This window comes from Podarcis melisellensis (assembly GCF_964234715.1).
Source record: "Podarcis melisellensis genome assembly, chromosome: 7".
NCBI classification, from domain to species: Eukaryota; Metazoa; Chordata; class Lepidosauria; order Squamata; family Lacertidae; genus Podarcis; species Podarcis melisellensis.
Window position 1 is genome coordinate 41,069,441 of NC_138539.1, and position 17,192 is coordinate 41,086,632.

General features: G+C 40.9%; 1 protein-coding gene across 4 annotated transcripts in view; it reads right to left on the reverse strand.

Moving 5' to 3' along the window:
* Positions 1-17,192, reverse strand: part of ASXL3 (ASXL transcriptional regulator 3) — a 100,371-nt gene that overhangs the window by 19,369 nt on the left and 63,810 nt on the right. For 3 of the 4 annotated variants that reach the window (XM_081918480.1, XM_081918481.1, XM_081918482.1), the window contains 3 exons: positions 8,894-9,011; positions 7,848-7,967; positions 4,979-5,142 (listed from right to left, as the gene is read on the reverse strand). In XM_081918480.1, coding sequence (XP_081774606.1) covers positions 4,979-5,142; positions 7,848-7,967; positions 8,894-9,011 — 402 coding nt within the window. Of the gene's footprint in view, positions 1-4,978; positions 5,143-6,206; positions 6,373-7,847; positions 7,968-8,893; positions 9,012-17,192 lie in introns of those variants that run through there. The other variant, XM_081918484.1, reaches the window with a different exon arrangement.

A 17,192-nucleotide genomic window follows, 5' to 3' on the forward strand; every position in this document is an offset into this window, starting at 1 on the left:
ATAGGAACCCTAGTACTTAATAGGGTTGGAAATGCGAAAAAAGAGAAGGATAACAAACTATGATACAGAAGGTAAGAGGAAAGTAGGAACGCTAGACTATACAAGTACAATAAGTTGGAACCAGAGGAAATGCATTAGTCTCTCTGAAATCAACAAGATTATCTTGCTCATTGATTTCAACGAGGCCTAAAACATGACTAATTACCGTAGATCAAACTCAAGTGTAAATGTACAGAAACTAGGTCAAGTACAACAAAAGAACATTTTCCTATAGGCATACAAATATAACTACTAAAATAAACATGGTACAAGGTATAAGCATGTACTACCAATCAACCAATCAAATATTGAGATTTGGGTCTCATAGAAGTGTTATCTCATAGAATCATAGAGTTGAGGATTGTCCAGTCTAACCCCCTGCAATGCAGGAATATGCAGCTGTCCCTTACAGGGATCAAACCTGCAACCACACTCTAACCAACTGAGCTGCAAAGCCAGAAGATAGTGCTGATCATCTAGTTTTTGGATCAAGAGCTGTAGATTTAAAACTGGCTTCAAAAAGAAATTGAACAATAAAACCTAATTGTACCCTGGTAACTGACGCGGGTGGCGTTGTGGGTTAAACCACAGAGCCTAGGACTTGCCGATCAGAAGGTCGGTGGTTCGAATCCCCATGATGCGGTGAGCTCCCGTTGCTCGGTCCCTACTCCTGCCAACCTAGCAGTTCGAAAGCACTTTGAAGTAGATAAATAGGTACCACTCTGGCGGGAAGGTAAACGGCATTTCCATGCGCTGCTCTGGTTTGCCAGAAGCGGCTTAGTCATGCTGGCCACATGACCTGGAAGCTGTACACCAGCTCCCTCAGCCAATAAAGCGAGATGAGCGGCGCAACCCCAGAGTCGGCCATGACTGGTCCTAATGGTCAGGGGTCCCTTTACCTTTACCTAACCATCTTATGCTATCTTAGGCAGGGTAAGAGTCGGCGTGCCATTTGTTAACCATAGGTAGCAAGCTTATAAAATGTGCAGGACCATCACCAATGAGAACGTAAAGAATAAAGATGGTGTTTTAAATCAACTTCAATAATAATAATAATAATTCCTGACTTTGAAAATATAGAAAGGCTAAAAATGCTGAATTCATCAATACTGTGGGCCAATTCACACACTGTGCACACCAACATGATGGTCAAGAGGAGGTACACCAAACTAGGCACCTGCTAAAATGGGTAGTTTGACTGCAACAACACCGCTGTCTTGCAAAAGTGAGTGAAAATTAGAAAGTAACTTAGGTGAAATGAAAGCACAACCTTATGCTGAGTCAGACCACTGATCCATCTAGCCACACACCACCTGCACTGACTCTCAGGTAGGTTATTTCCCAGCTCTTCCCACCCATGATCCCGTTCACTCAGATCACCAGTAACTGAACCTGAGTTCTTCTGCATGCAAAGCATTGCGCTCTACCCCTCAGCTGTGATCCCTAGAAAAGCAATGGAGTTGTCATTCCCTCGCCCTACAGCTCACTGCAGCACATACTTAGTTGAACCTTAGCAGCAGGCACAGAATGCAAACCATTCCCAAGGTACTTGGAAATGGAAAGTAACTAGATGTGCCTAAGAATATTTGCAGGTAATCACAAATACATCTTCCCATGAGGAACAAAAGAAGACTGGCTTACAAAACAGTTTCTTGAACATAATGACCTTATGCCAGTCACATAATGACCACAATCCAGAAAACTGTTGGCAAGAAATTCATCATCTTAGTCGAAGGGAAGTTTACAGTATAGAACAGGCAGAGAGGAAGGAGCTGCAGCACCAAAATAAAAGAGCAGAACCCCTCTGGCACATTCTGGATTGCAGCTAGCACCTTAAACAATTTGTCATTATAAATGGTAATGGGATGATTTATTAAAATACCAGACATAAAAATGGCCTTTCAATATTACCTAGGCATAAAAGCACTTAAGAAGTCACTGTTCCATTCCCACCCACCCCTTTTTAATGGAAGGTTGACTGCTTCTTGTAAAAAAAAATAAAAAAAATAGGGATGGAAAATGTATCTTGGTTACTCATATTGATTTGTAGTCATGTGGAAGCCTAAGTGCTTTGGGAAACCTTGCCACTTGCCCATTACATTAAGGGAACTGATTTTATGGTACAGTAGAAAAAGACAAATTTGGTTAAAAAGCTGACAAGATTGGACTTTGTACCTTCTATTACAGTGAGGTCTAAAAATAAGCCACCCAAAGCTCTGCTGCACTGCTTGTGAAAGTGGATTCTATTGAGCAAAATGTAAGGGCAAGGAAGCCAAACCATTCAACCCAAAGGCATTTCCTTGATCCTCCATCTGTAGAGCTTGCTTAGCCGGTGAGCTTATCCAGATGTGCCTTTTGCTCAACATTGCCATCCGAGATCAGAAAGTCCCCTGCCCTTTCTCCATTGCTTGCATTGCTATAAGATAAACACTTTCACTTCTCCTGTTGCTCAATTAGCTTCTATTGTCGGAAAGATTCAACTAGCTTCCTGTAAGAGAATATACCCAAACAGGTGTGACTCTGAGATCCACAATCTGAAGAAGTTCTGCATCTGGGTGGGACCTGGATGTCTGGGTTGAGACTGTTGGTGTTTTGAAGCTTTATACCTCAAGAAGAATGTGTAGCAGTCTGGGGTAGAGTTTTGCCCAATGAATGGAATCTAGACTTGATTCCATCATTAATAGTAAACTGAAAATGAGATCTGGATTCACTGCACAGGTGCTTTTCTGGAGCCTTTATATAGATTTGTTGGACAGGAGGCAGAAAAACTATGTGAAAAGGGTGTATATAGGAAGAAATGTACAGCTGATGAAAACCCATGGTGTTACCCCATCAATAAGGTCACAGCTGTGTCTTGGAGCTACCCTTAGGAGATGATGATCAGACTAGGAGATTGCCTAGATATGAATAGATCCTCATGCCTGTGCTTCTGGGGAAAGCCACTTGGTCTACCAGGATTTTAATAAAGATCCTGGAAGTGGAGGCGAGCCCAAGCAAAAGGGCTCAGAATTGTAGTTGTTCTTCCCCATAGCTGAAATGAGGGGGCCTGTAGTCCTTGGTCTGATGGGAAGTGTAAGTAAGCCTCCATCAGATCTATCAGTGTCAGATAATTCTAATTCCTAAAACAGATCAGGATGGATCACAGGACTTGAAGTTTTGGAGAATGCAGTCAATCCATTTAAGGACAAGTATGAAATAGGTGTCACCATTTTTTTCTTTGAAACAGAAGAGAAAAGGCATAAATATCCCTCAAATATAGTGGAACACCAGTCAGATTGTCTATATTTGAAACAAGTGTTGCATAGCTAAGTGAAATCCTGCAATGTTTTGGGTAAGGAGTTGCTGCTTCATTCTTGCACTGACAGAATGATCCTCTTAGCGCCATGCTGCATACAACAAAAATTACTGGTTCTTAAGAACTGGTAAGGAGGAGTTATTCCCTTTAGATGTTATAGCAGTAGCATAGAAGGCACTTTTCATAGTGTTGCTGTATCATTTGAAGGCCTTACATCATGCGGATGGGGCGAACTACACAAGTCCATACTAGACCTGAGCTGAAACATAGTTTATCCCATGTGACTATAGGCAAGGCAGGTTCAGGGCAGGGCTGCTCCCCATCACATTGCTCTGGGGAAGGGCTCACAGAAAGCATATAAAGGAAATCTGCCTAGGCTTTGTTCAGCTGGTTGCAAAGCATCCCCTAGCTTGGTGTCTCCAAAGAAAATTACACATCACTTGGGAAGACAGGTGAACTAATGCCAGTGTACTGAAAGAAGCAAAGATCACCCGTATCGAAGCAATGATTCTTCAACATCAACTTCACTGGACTGGTCATGTTGTACAGATGCCTGATTATCGTCTTCCAAAGCAACTACTCTATTCCGAACAGAAAAGTGGAAAGCGTAATTCTGATGGTCAACAAAAGATGTTTAAAGACTCTCTCAAGGCTAATCCCAAAAAATGCAACATAAACACCAACAAGTGGGAAACACTGGCCTGCGAGCGCTCCAGTTGGAGAACAGCCTTTACCAAAGGTATCATGGGCTTCAAAGATGCTCGAACTCAGGACACAAGGGAGAAATGTGCTAAGAGGAAGGCATGCTTGGCAAACCCTCACCATGATTGACTCCTGCCCGGAAACTTATGTCCCCACTGTGGAAGGATGTGTGGATCCAGAAATGGCCTCCGCAGTCACTTATGGACTCACTTTTAAAACCGTGTTTATGGAAGACAATCTTACTCGGCTACGAGTGATCACCAAAGAAAGAAGAAGAAAGAAGCAGCTTGGTCACGGAAGCTCTGACTGCCTTGTTTCCAAAGCTCAGGATCTTCTCTGAGCTGTGCTCTGTGTGCTGGCTCAAGGGCTATACAGTTCCCTGCACCTTAAGAATTAGACTCTGTGAGCTTTACACACCCATATCTGACATGTAACTGGTTAGATATCCAAACAGCAAATAAATTATTTGCTTAGCTGTTCAGCAAGAAGTTCTATATTATCAAGCACGTGAATGTTGACATGAAAGCTGAAAAACACAAACATTTTTCTCAGCCCTACTTGTATGCTAAGTAGATGCTACAACACTGCTAGGGGATGAATCAATGGGCGGGAAGTGGTCCCTGCACCGCTGCTATAACTTCTATAAGGCACCACAGCCAGATTGAGATTTCATAGTTTGCTGTTATGGCTAACAGCCTTCGTTACACATTTTCTTCTGGAATGTGTCTAATCCTTTTTAAAAACACCTTTGCTAGTCCACTTCATGACTTCCTCTGACAGTGAATTCCATAAGTTAGTTATGCATGGTGTTGAGAAGCACTTACTTGTGTCAGTGAGTCTGAACAATATGCATCATGTTAAGCTGTAGAAAAGCAGCAATTACAAAAGAATGCCCATGAAAGCAATTACTGTATGCTTAAAAAAACAAAAAAACAACCTTACCTGTCTATCTACTTCTGGAAGCAAAAGCAAGAGGTATTGTTGAAAATGCTGAGGTAAGGAAAGAAATGTGTGTTTGTTTATTAAAGCCCTCAGGTTAGTGTTCACAAGTATAGATCCTGGAGTTTCTATGTCAATATCCTCGGCTTTGGTCCATTTCAAGTGTCCTGGATTAAACACACAAAACAAATCAAATCTACCTTTACCACAAATTCAAGAACATTTTTAAAAATCAAAGCTTCACTTATATTTGTTATAATACAGTAGTTTTCAATGTGGTGGAGAGGAGTGCAACCTTATCCAAAAAGTCTTTTGCCTATAAATATCATTTCCTCTCTTGCATTTCTACAGCATCCATTCTTCCTTGCATATTGTAAAGGTAATGCTTTCAAAGAAGGAACTAACTAAATAAAGGGAATGAGCCAGTTTCCATTCTCATTATTTCATCAAACTCTTCTGTTAAAACTTCAATTGTTATGCAAAATTTTGTAGAAATGAACAAAAATAAATGCAGCTTTAAACAAAATTTGCTTGAGTGAATTTCCAACTTTGCTTTCATCATGGAACTTAAGGTGCCTTATTTGAGATTCCCATATCTCCCATAGAGATGCTACCCAGACCCAGACATGCTCTGCTTCAGTCAGATGCCTGCATCATATGCCCTCAGACCATGTTCTTGGGTAATAGTAAGAGGGCCAAGAACTATGCACAGTCTGAACACACTGATTTATTCAACCACTGAATAGCCTACTCACATCCCCACCCCTTTAAAAAAAAATTATGACAGACACTACCCACATATTTTCAAATCTTCTTTCTTTCTGCAGCTGTTCTGGCATGAATGGGGAACCTGTGACCCTCCAGAGTTGAACTTCCAACTCCCATCAGTCCCAACTAGCATGGCCAAAAGTCAGGGTTGGTGGGACTTGTACATTTAGCAAGCTGTAGGTTCCCCATCCTTTATAAAGAGCTAGAACTTTGCTCTTTTTAATTTTAAAATGAAAGTTGAAGATAAATTCTGCATAGAATTGTGCAAAATTGGGCATAGGTAGCTTGTGTGAGTGGGAAGTTGCTCATGTCAGTCACCTCTGCCCAAGTTTGGGTGATTCTCTCCTCCACTGTATTCCCCCATGGAGGATCTTATACTCTCTGGAAAAGTACTTAGGTGTATACAGGCATATATATATGAGGGGAGGAGAAAGATTGATTGCACAAGTGGCCTTCTGCTTACCTGACTGCTAAATACAATCCAGAGCTTTCATAATGGAGATAGATCTCTAAGTTCAACTATTTTAGATGCTCAGCTTAGTTGGTCTTTAAAACATGCATCTAACTAGGTCTGAAATAACATTTTCACACACACACAAATATCCTTGCCTTCCAACTTAGACTTTATGAAGTTCCTAAGAATCAAAGAGGACACACAAAAGAATACTTGATTTTGCAGAGAATGCCTATTCAATAAATAACTTCACTTAAGCATTTACTGTTAGGGTTAAGAAAGTGCACTGGAGCTTCTCAAACATCATTTCTTGTTACTATTTCAGCCAGCAGTAATATATTAATATTATAAAAAATAATAGCAGAAGACAGAATTAAAACCACAGCTAAGCAGAGTTCTGTAAGATGTTCATTCTAGCCTTTGGAAGGAATTTATGCTGAAATGCTTCACATTTTAAACAACTGATCTAGAAGAAGAAAACATTGATGGAAAGATTTGATGCAATGAAGCATCTCAACTACTGGCACAAAAAGACTATTTCTTCATCCATTTACAATCCCTTCTTAAAGATTCCAGTTCAAAGCAACCCACTTGAGCTAAACAATGAATCAGCTGCGCTCCAAATATTGATTATGGGCTATAAGAACCCTTTTGTGGGAACCAAATGAATTGGGAGAACATTAAGTACTTTAATAAATGGCATTTTAAGAACATTTGATAATTCTTATCAGGGAAAACATGTATGCTTCAGAACACAGGTGTTACCTTGGGTATATAATTCAGAATGAACTTGCAAAAATAGGAAATTGATTTTTTTAAAGGATAAACAGCCTCTTTATAAGACCATTTCTAACTCAGCCAAGATGGCCACTCGGTTAAATCATTACAAGTCAAAGGATTCAATGGAGTACTAAATGTAGCCATCACACTAAGAGGTGAGGAAACAGTTTATTCAGTTACTATTTTTCAGAAGACTAGATACTGAACTGCTTTTGTTTTGCAAACAAACAGACAAAGAAAGGAATAAATCCAAACACCTATTTCTTAAGAGAAACAGAATCATTCCCCCCAAAAGAGCAAACTGCTTGCCTTTCTAAATGGTTTAGTGAGACATGTGGTCACCTAGGATAAATATCTGCATATAACTGAGCAATAAGGAAAAAGGGGAAAAAACACTATCCGACATGGTGTTTAGATGTCCAACAACAGGCAATGAATAATATACTAGTTTATAAATAATGTGGTCCACCAAGGGGAATATATAATAATACATTATTCTGTACAGGAATAAGGGGGAAATGTAACAGGGGGTAATAATATTTCCCTGTTAGAAGAAGATGAAGCAAGAAACAGCTGGCCGCAAAATGGCCAATTTAGGACAGCTTGGGTCTGTCAGATTGAAAAGGTCAACAGCAGAAAGGCATGCTGGGGGAAAGGTCCCAATAAGAGGGAACTCCTGCAGAGTTCAGAGGGATGAAGGAACAGACGAGGAAGACACACGTACAGTGAGAAAATCCAAAACATCAGAGACACAATATAAAACTTCCTCTACTGAGTTTACAGTATGTGTATTATTTTCTATAACATAATGCAATGAAGTGACACTCCTCTCCCCTCCCCTCCCCCCGGACCTTTTAGAGACATACTCACCTAAACCAGATTTTTTTAATCTCTTTAAGTGCTGGCTCATTTGTTTTCCAGTTGGAGATTTTTGCCCATGTTTCATTTCTTTATCAGAACTGTCTGCTTCACCATTTTTAGATTCAGATCCTTAAAAAAAAAAAAAGACATTACAATGAAGAACAAAAACAAAGGTAGAATTTCTTTCCTGGAAAAAAAAATCAACACACCCCTAAGAATGACATCTTCATCTGCTACACTATTTAAAGGTAATGTTTTCTGCTTGACAATTTGATTCCCTGTCAGCAGAACCGATGAAGCAAAAGCTCATAAATCCATTAAGTGGTGAAAACAAGTTTCTTGAATGTAGCAGTCAATAAAGATGTTTGCTAATCCATTACAAATAAGCCCTCTTCTGATAGCTGAGGGACGTCTTTCAAAATAATCATACTCCCATTATAGGGGGACAAAGAAATAAAAGGAAGAAAGGGAAACCCCTCCCATTGTAAAGTTAATTTTCTCCCATGTCCAGGGAATCTACAATAAAAAGTGACACAGATATCTGTACAATCTATTCACAGCGAAGAATGTAGCAGCCAAAACTAAAGGTCAGGGTTGCACAGTGGTGATTAGGATGGTGCCAGAACACAAAATCTTATATAAAAAAAGGACAACTGATATTGCAAGACAGAACTAAGAGAGTAATTCATACTCTCACAGGAGCTGTGATGGTTATTTATTTTACCCCCTGATGGCACTGCATGCCAGTATGTAGTTCTCTCATTAGGAATCAGCATCCAAAATGCTTCTTTGCATTCCTTTAAAGAAGCTGTTTGTAATGCTGGCTGATTTTATTTTATTACGTCTTTTTCTCCCTCCCTCCCTCTTAATAGACTGGAATTAAGTTCCTCCCTTGAATTAATAAAATTGGTCATAGGATAAGAATAAAAAATCCACTGTGTGAGAATGACATCATTATTTCCACCCATCCTAAATTTTGCACATTATAGCTCTCGCCCACAGGGAGGGCTCTTTTACTAGAAACGGGTGTCGCAGACAGTCCTTTAGCTATTTACCTGAGGGTGAATCAGACTGCTCATCAGACACCTTTAATGGTGTCAAAACAACACGAGGAACAGTCTTGTTTACCATCATTGACACTCCATTTCTTCTTTTCTGCTGCTGTCTCAGTGCCTACAAAGGAAACAATAAAAGAGAAAAAATATAACACAAAATGTTGTTTACAGGTGAATTACACAAAACATTTGCCTATTATTCAAATGAACCCCATAATATATTTATCTAGCTGCAAGTTTGCCAGGATTCATACTAGTTCCCCTTTATGTCATTTTCTTCAATATTTTATATACAAAAATGCTATAGATTGTTATATATCATATGCTACACTGTGAAATAAAAATGGAAAACAAGCTTTTGGCTTTAAAGATAAAGGAAGATGCACCTTAAAATCATTTTCCAGAACAATTTTGACAACAAAGAAGCATACATAAACTGTTTGCTCTACCTTAGCAGCAGAAACATGAGAACCCATGGAATATGAGACTTAAGGCTTCCAAGTTAAAATAAATGTAAAATAAATATTTCAAACCCAGGCTAAAATGTGTGTCTGAACATCTCTTGCAGGTGCATCTTCTCCCGTATACTGCTCAGTCAATCAAGTTAACACAGTGTCATCAGTATGTACAGCATGTAAGGGCTACAGTATTGATGCACTCACTCAGCCGTGAGTAGTGCTGCACAAAATCACTGCACATGGCAGGAATCATTTATTTCTGCGAAGGGAATCGGTCCTAATCTTGGAAAACCTTGCAGCACTTGGCTTCTGTCTGCTTGACTTTGGGCATTAACCTTCAGAACACGAACATGATGGTGTTCTGGCAAATCTGGGAGAAAATGATACAAGAATAAATATCTACAAATGGGAGGGGCTTTTCCTGTGTGTTTTATAACTGGATCGGCTACGGGGATGATAATGCAATACAAAACACGAGCAGAAACAGAATAGCTGCCAGGATATTTTGTACAGTAAACGAGCCCAGACAGGAAGGTCAGGAAATATATTAATGTGAGAATTCGCCCATTAAAGAATTTACAAGCACAGATATGTGAGCCGTGCAAGTTAGAACAGATCAGCTTGCTGCTAATACCTGTTTAAAATCTTCATTTTACACTCTCATCTTTGATTTGTGTGTGGGTTTAAGAGAAAACCCTACGCTTCACCAGCGGAGGTCATGCCTAGTATGAATTAATATCCTTTGTTTCCTTATGAGCACTAATGACTTGTGAGGTTAATTTTGTAATTGCAATACAGCTGTAGTCTGCTTAGACGATAATGCTTTGCACACAACACTTCAAAAGACAAAGAATTAAAAACAATTACTTCCTATTCCATTGAAAAATACTCTGCAGCACAAGCTCAGTTACAATGAAAAAAACAGGTGGGATTATTTTATGCATATTTCAGTTACGGTAATTAAAGGCACATGGGCAATGTACAATAAAGAAGAGTTGTTTTAAAAAAGAAGCCACTGTCAACCTTTTTGAATATATTCAAAGAAGGGTATGGTTTCTCTTAACTGCAAGGAAATGTAAACATTCAATGAATAGAAGCTACCACTAATTAGTGAAAGGAAAGGCTACATTTAATATTTATTTTTCATCAGTTTAGAAGCCTGAAATATATTATATTCCTCTTAAACTGACCTAACCCTGCATCAAATGTGAATGTTCAAATCCCATCAGTATTGTGGCAGACCCCGATTTAAAAGACATATTGACATTGATTGCAGCTGAACACTGTCAGCTTCAGTTGCCTGTGGTTGTTATTGCTAAAAGAAAAATCATAGTGTTTTCTCCCTGAAATGCAGAATATCTACAAGTTTTAGATACAAACTGAAAGGAAAGGCCATCTTTAACTTTCTTCTTCATTAGGACCACATCCACATCAGGCATTTAAAGCTGTACCATAGCTCCCCGCCCCCTGGTCCCTACTGCACAAATACAAAAATATTGGAAACTGTAGTTTGTTAAGGGTTCTGAGAATTCTTAGGTGTTCTCTATTCCCTTCACAGTGTGACAGTTCCCAAAGTGGATTAACAATCAATTCCACTTCACAGGGAACTCTGAAAACTGCAGTTCCAGGAGGGAAATAGGGGGCTCCTAAAAACTCTCAGGCCCCTTACAAACTACAGTTCCCGGGATTAGTGATGGGAGTGATGCTATTTAACTTATTTATCCTGCAGTTCCATGTGCTACTATCACTAACAGATTACCCTCAAAAACAATACCGGTTCATCCCAGGTCCTTATTAACGATTCAGATCATGGAAGAAACAAACAACAGTTTCCTGGACATAAAGGTGATGATTACTGGGTGTCAGAAAATACTTTCCAACCTAACTTCAACCATGTAAAATATCAAGTATTATGTCCGCAGAAAATACTGTCCTGACATCTGGATTTGAAAAACAAGACAATCCTCCCATTTTACTTGGTATTTACTATATCAAATGTATTTACTATATCAAACGTACATAAAATGAAAATGAATACACTTCCATTTGGGACATAAACGACAGAATAAAAATAGCCAAATCTCAATTCATGTAGCACTTCATTATATTAAGCAATAGCAGCCTGCATTTGCTATTTATGTGCTGGGACAAGATCCATAGACATCAAGTCACAAGCTGGTCTCCAACCGTAATAAATAAATTTATAGACATCAGGTCTACATGCAAAAAATTTTATGCAGTATAGATCACTCCCACACACAGACCAAGAAAACCCACTACCATTTGCCATAGAAACTCTTTCCCACCAGAAAATGAGGCTTTGGCCCTATGCACACTGCACTCAAATTCAGGGCATACTTGAGTACAGACTGAAGCACAGCTGCACTTTTAACCCCTCCATATCAGGTCTTTTAGCAACTACGTGTTGAAGAGAATACAAAAGCCAATGTTTGGATTCTTCACATGTAGGGGTTCTGCACAATCAGCAAACCCACAGAACCAGGTGTCCCTGCAAGGAGCTCCTGTGATGGCCTCTCTGTACAAACATTTGTGTGCTATGTGCAGTTAAAAGAAGAAGACCTGACATCAGGGGTGGGGCTAAAACCATGCCCACTCCAGCCTATAGTTGAGTATTCCCTACATGTATGTAGAATGTAAAAAGGTAAAGGTAAAGGGACCCCTGACCATTAGGTCCAGTCATGGCCGACTCTGGGGTTGCGGCACTCATCTCGCTCTATAGGCCGAGGGAGCCAGCGTACAGCTTCCGGGTCATGTGGCCAGCATGACTAAGTTGCTTCTGGTGAACCAGAGCAGTGCACGGAAACGCCGTTAACCTTCCCGCTGGAGCGGTACCTATTTATCTACTTGCACTTTGATGTGCTTTCGAACTGCTAGGTTGGCAGGAGCAGGGACCGAGCAACGGGAGCTCACCCCATCACAGGGATCTGAACCGCCGACCTTCTGATCGGCAAGTCCTAGGCTCTGTGGTTTAACCCACAGCGCCACCCGCGTCCCTATGTAGAATGTACTTTGGGCTAATAGGTCTATTCAAGTGTTCTAAAAGCCCTAATGCAATGAGGGAATGAAAGGAAAGGCATGTTAGATCTGCCACTCATTGCTGTCTCCATAACCTTCCACAGACTGGAGGGGTAAAGTCTGAAACAGGGAGCCTGCTCTCTACTCAAATTGACCCCTTGCTGCAGATGTTATCTTTCCAACTTGTGGAGGATGGTGCTAGCGCATGCACACCCTCGCTCTCTTGCATCACACAAATGATTTAGAATGCCTGGACACAGCTACTATCATTCCTACACAACCCAAATTAAAACTAGTATCTTGATTCATCATCACCATCACCAATTTATTCCACATTCTGAAGCTCGACTTAGCAACATCAATTCAAGTCTGAAAACCATTAATTCCCACTCCTCCCTTAAAACTTTCTGTAACATGTTTCATGCAACAAAGAATCAAAGTGCTAAGCATAAAAGCTGAATATGTCTGCAAGGCTACAACCATTTTATTTAACACAGAGTAATAAAACATGCTGACCTACAAAATTACTAAAGCATCTGTATCCTTGACTACATTTCATAAAATCCTCCCACACACAAAGCTCAAATCCCAAGGAAATAAGATGAATTTGTTTATATTAACCTGTATTAGATTCAGGAGCCATTGGCTGATATTTTATATTGAGGAAAACAGAAAATCTCAGGGGTGATGCACATTCTGGGCAAGACACGCTCAATAGCAACTCAGGGGCCGCAGGTTCAAGTTGTTATTTCTATCATAAATCTGCTATGTAGCCTTTAAAAATCAGTTTACTCATGGCATTATATACCCTAATTTTCATTCCTCAAGTAATCTTGCTATGGTTGAAGCTACAGTTTGAGAACTGGTACTGATAATGCCAGGGTTGCAGGTTCGTTGGGACAGCTGCATATTCCTGCATTCCGGGGGGTTGGACTAGAATCAGGAGTGGCTAACTTCCAAGAGACTGCAGTCCACTCACAGAGTTAAAAGCTGGCAGTGATCTACCCCCTTTGGTTCAGGTCATTTTACGGGTGCAGGGCAAAGATGCTGAGTTTGTTTTGAGGGAGCCAAAGTTTTTTAGCTTCTTTGGGGGGAGCCACTGATCTACCGGTGATCTACCACAGACCTCCAGTGATCTACCTGTTTATTTAACACAGTGATCACGATCTACCTGTTGGACATGCCCAGACTAGATGATTTAACTAGACTTAACAATCCAGGGGTCCTTTCCTTTTGTTTTTACTATTAATGTTGTGGCACAGGAACTTCTTCAGCACTGCTTGTTGCTGCAGTAGAAAAGCAATGCTGTTGCACTCAGGTCCTACTTATGGGCTTTCCATAGTAACTGGCTGGACAGTGTGAGAACAGGATGTTGGACTAGATGTACTTTTGGAAAGATCCAGGAGGGCTCTTCTTGTGTTCTTGTATCATATAATGTCAAAGGCCATAGACCAAATGGGAAGAACCCATTCTATAACTTCTCCACACACCAGCATTATTCCTGCTAGAAACTGAGACGACAACGCCATAGGGAAGAGCCACAACATGAACCTAGCCCAGCATATGTGGTCCAGGGCTTCTGATGGTACCAATATGACATGGGAAAGAGCAGGTATGTTCCCTGGGCCATAGGTGTATCATGCCCTGGATTCTAAGAACCATTCTACACATACTGTAGACTGGAGTGGTGGGATTCTAGACTGTTGTGGTAGAATTCTGGACTGCACCATTTCAGACTGAAGGTTGGGGGGGAAACGTCACACTTTTAACAAAGAGGACGTTTTAAAACTTCCAATGCAGTTCCTGGGGTTAGGAGAAATTCTCTAGAGGCAGGCAGAAGCACAACATAATTAAAAAAGAGGAGTTTAGTATAGGCCTCTCTTGATGTCCTAGTTTAATATATGTTGGGAGCATGCTATATTGTGACATGCCCCTCCAGTAGCGGTTTCAAATATTACAGTTGAGAATTATATAATCTCTATCTTCTTTTTAGGGACACAGGTGGCGCTGTGGGTTAAAGCCTCAGCGCCTAGGACTTGCTGATCGAAAGGTCAGCGGTTCGAATCCCTGCTGCGGGGTGCGCTCCCGCTGCTTGGTCCCAGCGCCTGCCAACCTAGCAGTTCGAAAGCACCTCCAGGTGCAAGTAGATAAATAGGGACCGCTTACTAGCGGGAAGGTAAACGGCGTTTCCGTGTGCAGCTCTGGCTCGCCAGAGCAGCGATGTCACACTGGCCATGTGACCCGGAAGTGTCTCCGGACAGCGCTGGCCCCTGGCATCTTAAGTGAGATGGGCGCACAACCCCAGAGTCTGTCAAGACTGGCCCGTATGGGCAGGGGTACCTTTACCTTTTACCTATCTTCTTTTTAAATTATTTGTAATGTACAGAATGATTCTAAGTTATTTAATGCAGGGATTGACAATGTGCTGCCCCTGGGTACCAGTACCTCTTAGCCATTAAAGGTCTAGGTTAGTACTCTTCAACGATTTCACACCAGGTATGCATATTTAACCCAAACAGGCATTTGGGGCCCCATTTCTTTTATTTTCTTTACCTTCTGGTTGTATGGTTGCAGTGCTTCTGTTGTGATCTACCTTGCACCAAGCGACCATACAAAGGCTGATGATCTAAGTAACTATTCCCTCCAAAATGCACAATACAGTCATACCTGGGGTAGAAGTTGCTTCAGGTTGAGTGTTTCCAGGTTGTGCTCCGCGGTGACCCGGAAGTAATGGAACATGCTACTTCCAAGTTTCGTCGCTCGTGCAGACGCTCAAATTGACGTCATGCGCAGAAGCGGCGAATCACGACCCGTGCATGCGCAGACGCAGGTTGCATTCTGCTCTGGATGCGAATGGAACGGATCCCGTTTGCATCCAAAGGTACCGCTGTATGTAACAGACTCTTTGCTCTTCCTGCTCAGTTCCTTGTGGCACAGACTTGGTCTCTCTACATTGCACATGGCCTCATACGTTGCCTATATGGCACTAGATGCCAGGATTGACACCCATCATCCTATATATTTGGAGCACAGTAGAGGTGCAAAGAGCTTCACTCTGTGAGCAAGCGCAATGGTGGCTGAGGTTGGTGCCTTCCTTTTCCATTGAGGAGGGAGTGATAGGGGGCATCTCCACACCATATCCTAGTCCTCTCTCCCTCTGCTCTTTCCAATGTGGCGGTCATTTTGTGTTAGGCCTTGCTCTCATGGCAGCCATTTTGTGGCTGGCACCATGGCACTTTCTCAAAACTCCGAAGTGCAACCCCTGATTTAATGCATAGATTTATCTCAACATGTTCCCGAAGGCTCTACCAATAAGTGACGCAAAGTTTACAAACATTGCTAGTCCTACTTTTTAACCAAGTTGTTTTAACTATAACTGGCTACTCTGTAAAACATGTACAATCACAATTGTGAAGGAATATATAAATATCCAAAAGTTTAAGCTGCAATTTCTTTCTTTCTTATTTCTTTTTTTACAACAGAAAAACCTGATCATATGTTCACAGCTACAAAATCCCTCATATCTTAATAAAAATGACTTATTGGTAGCTTTCCAACAGCGCAAAGAAAATGCAAGCATAAGCTTGGATGTGCAATTTAAGTAGTCATGCCAACTTTCACATCAAGGGAGGCAAAGTATATCAACTTCTTCATATTTTCCTTTTCCTTTTAAAAGGACAAGCATTCACTTTTTTTGGGGGGGGGTGTTAGTATGAAGCTGTTAATGTGGTCAATTGAAAAATGTCCTGTGGGGAAATATTATCTCTTCCACCACAGCACAAAAGCAAACAAACTAACTAGGAAGCAGATTGCACCCTGCTGCTTTTAATGGCACTGCTGTTTGTTATTTCAACAGTAAAACAAGTTTAGAATCAAAACAGCATTTTTCTGAATCCAACGCCGTCAAGCAAGCAGTGCCGAACACCAGAGAACTACCATCTAGTTTCTCTTTAACATGTGTGCTGAACCAAAGTTCAGTAAACAGGCTGGGCAGCACATTTTCTGGTAAGGAGGAATGAGTGAACAATATTTACCCTAGACATATTGCTAGGATGGCAGTTTTGTACAAATCCCTTTTGCCTATTGAACACATTCTCAATTCAGACATTACACCAATCAGATGTTTTACATTAACCAATCAGAGAACCAAAGCCACTGTTTTAGTTTCCAAACATATAGACAACCCATTGTTTAGAATGGCTTGTGGGCTTTCGTTTTTCTATCTGCCCAGACTCCTATTTCTATGGTGCAGCAGCCTAGAGCATGGGTAGGCAAACTATGGCCCGGGGGCTGGATCTGGCCCAATTGCCTTCTAAATCCGGCCCACGGATAGTCCGGGAATCAGTGTGTTTTTACATGAGTAGAATGTGTCCTTTTATTTAAACTGCATCTCAGGGTTATTTGTGGGGCCTGCCTGGTGTTTTTAAATGAGTAGAATGTGTGCTTTTATTTAAAATGCATCTCTGGGTTTTTTGTGGGGCATAGGAATTCGTTCATTTCCCCCAAAAAATATACTCTGGCCCCCCACAAGGTCTGAAGGACAGTGGACTGGCCCCCTGCTGAAAAAGTTTGCTGACCACTGCTCTAGAGGCTGACCAACAGCAACTGTGGTTTGTAATACAAAAACACTGCTTGGCAAAAATCATGCAATACCATGGTAAATTTTCAAAATGGAAAGGAAACTTAGAGATTATAGCTAGTTAATTTTGTATTCACCTGCCACAAAATGTAACATATCTATAGATCTGGCAAGAGGCTGAAGCTGTTATGGAGCAGCTCTGTGTCTTTCCAGTTTGACTCAATAT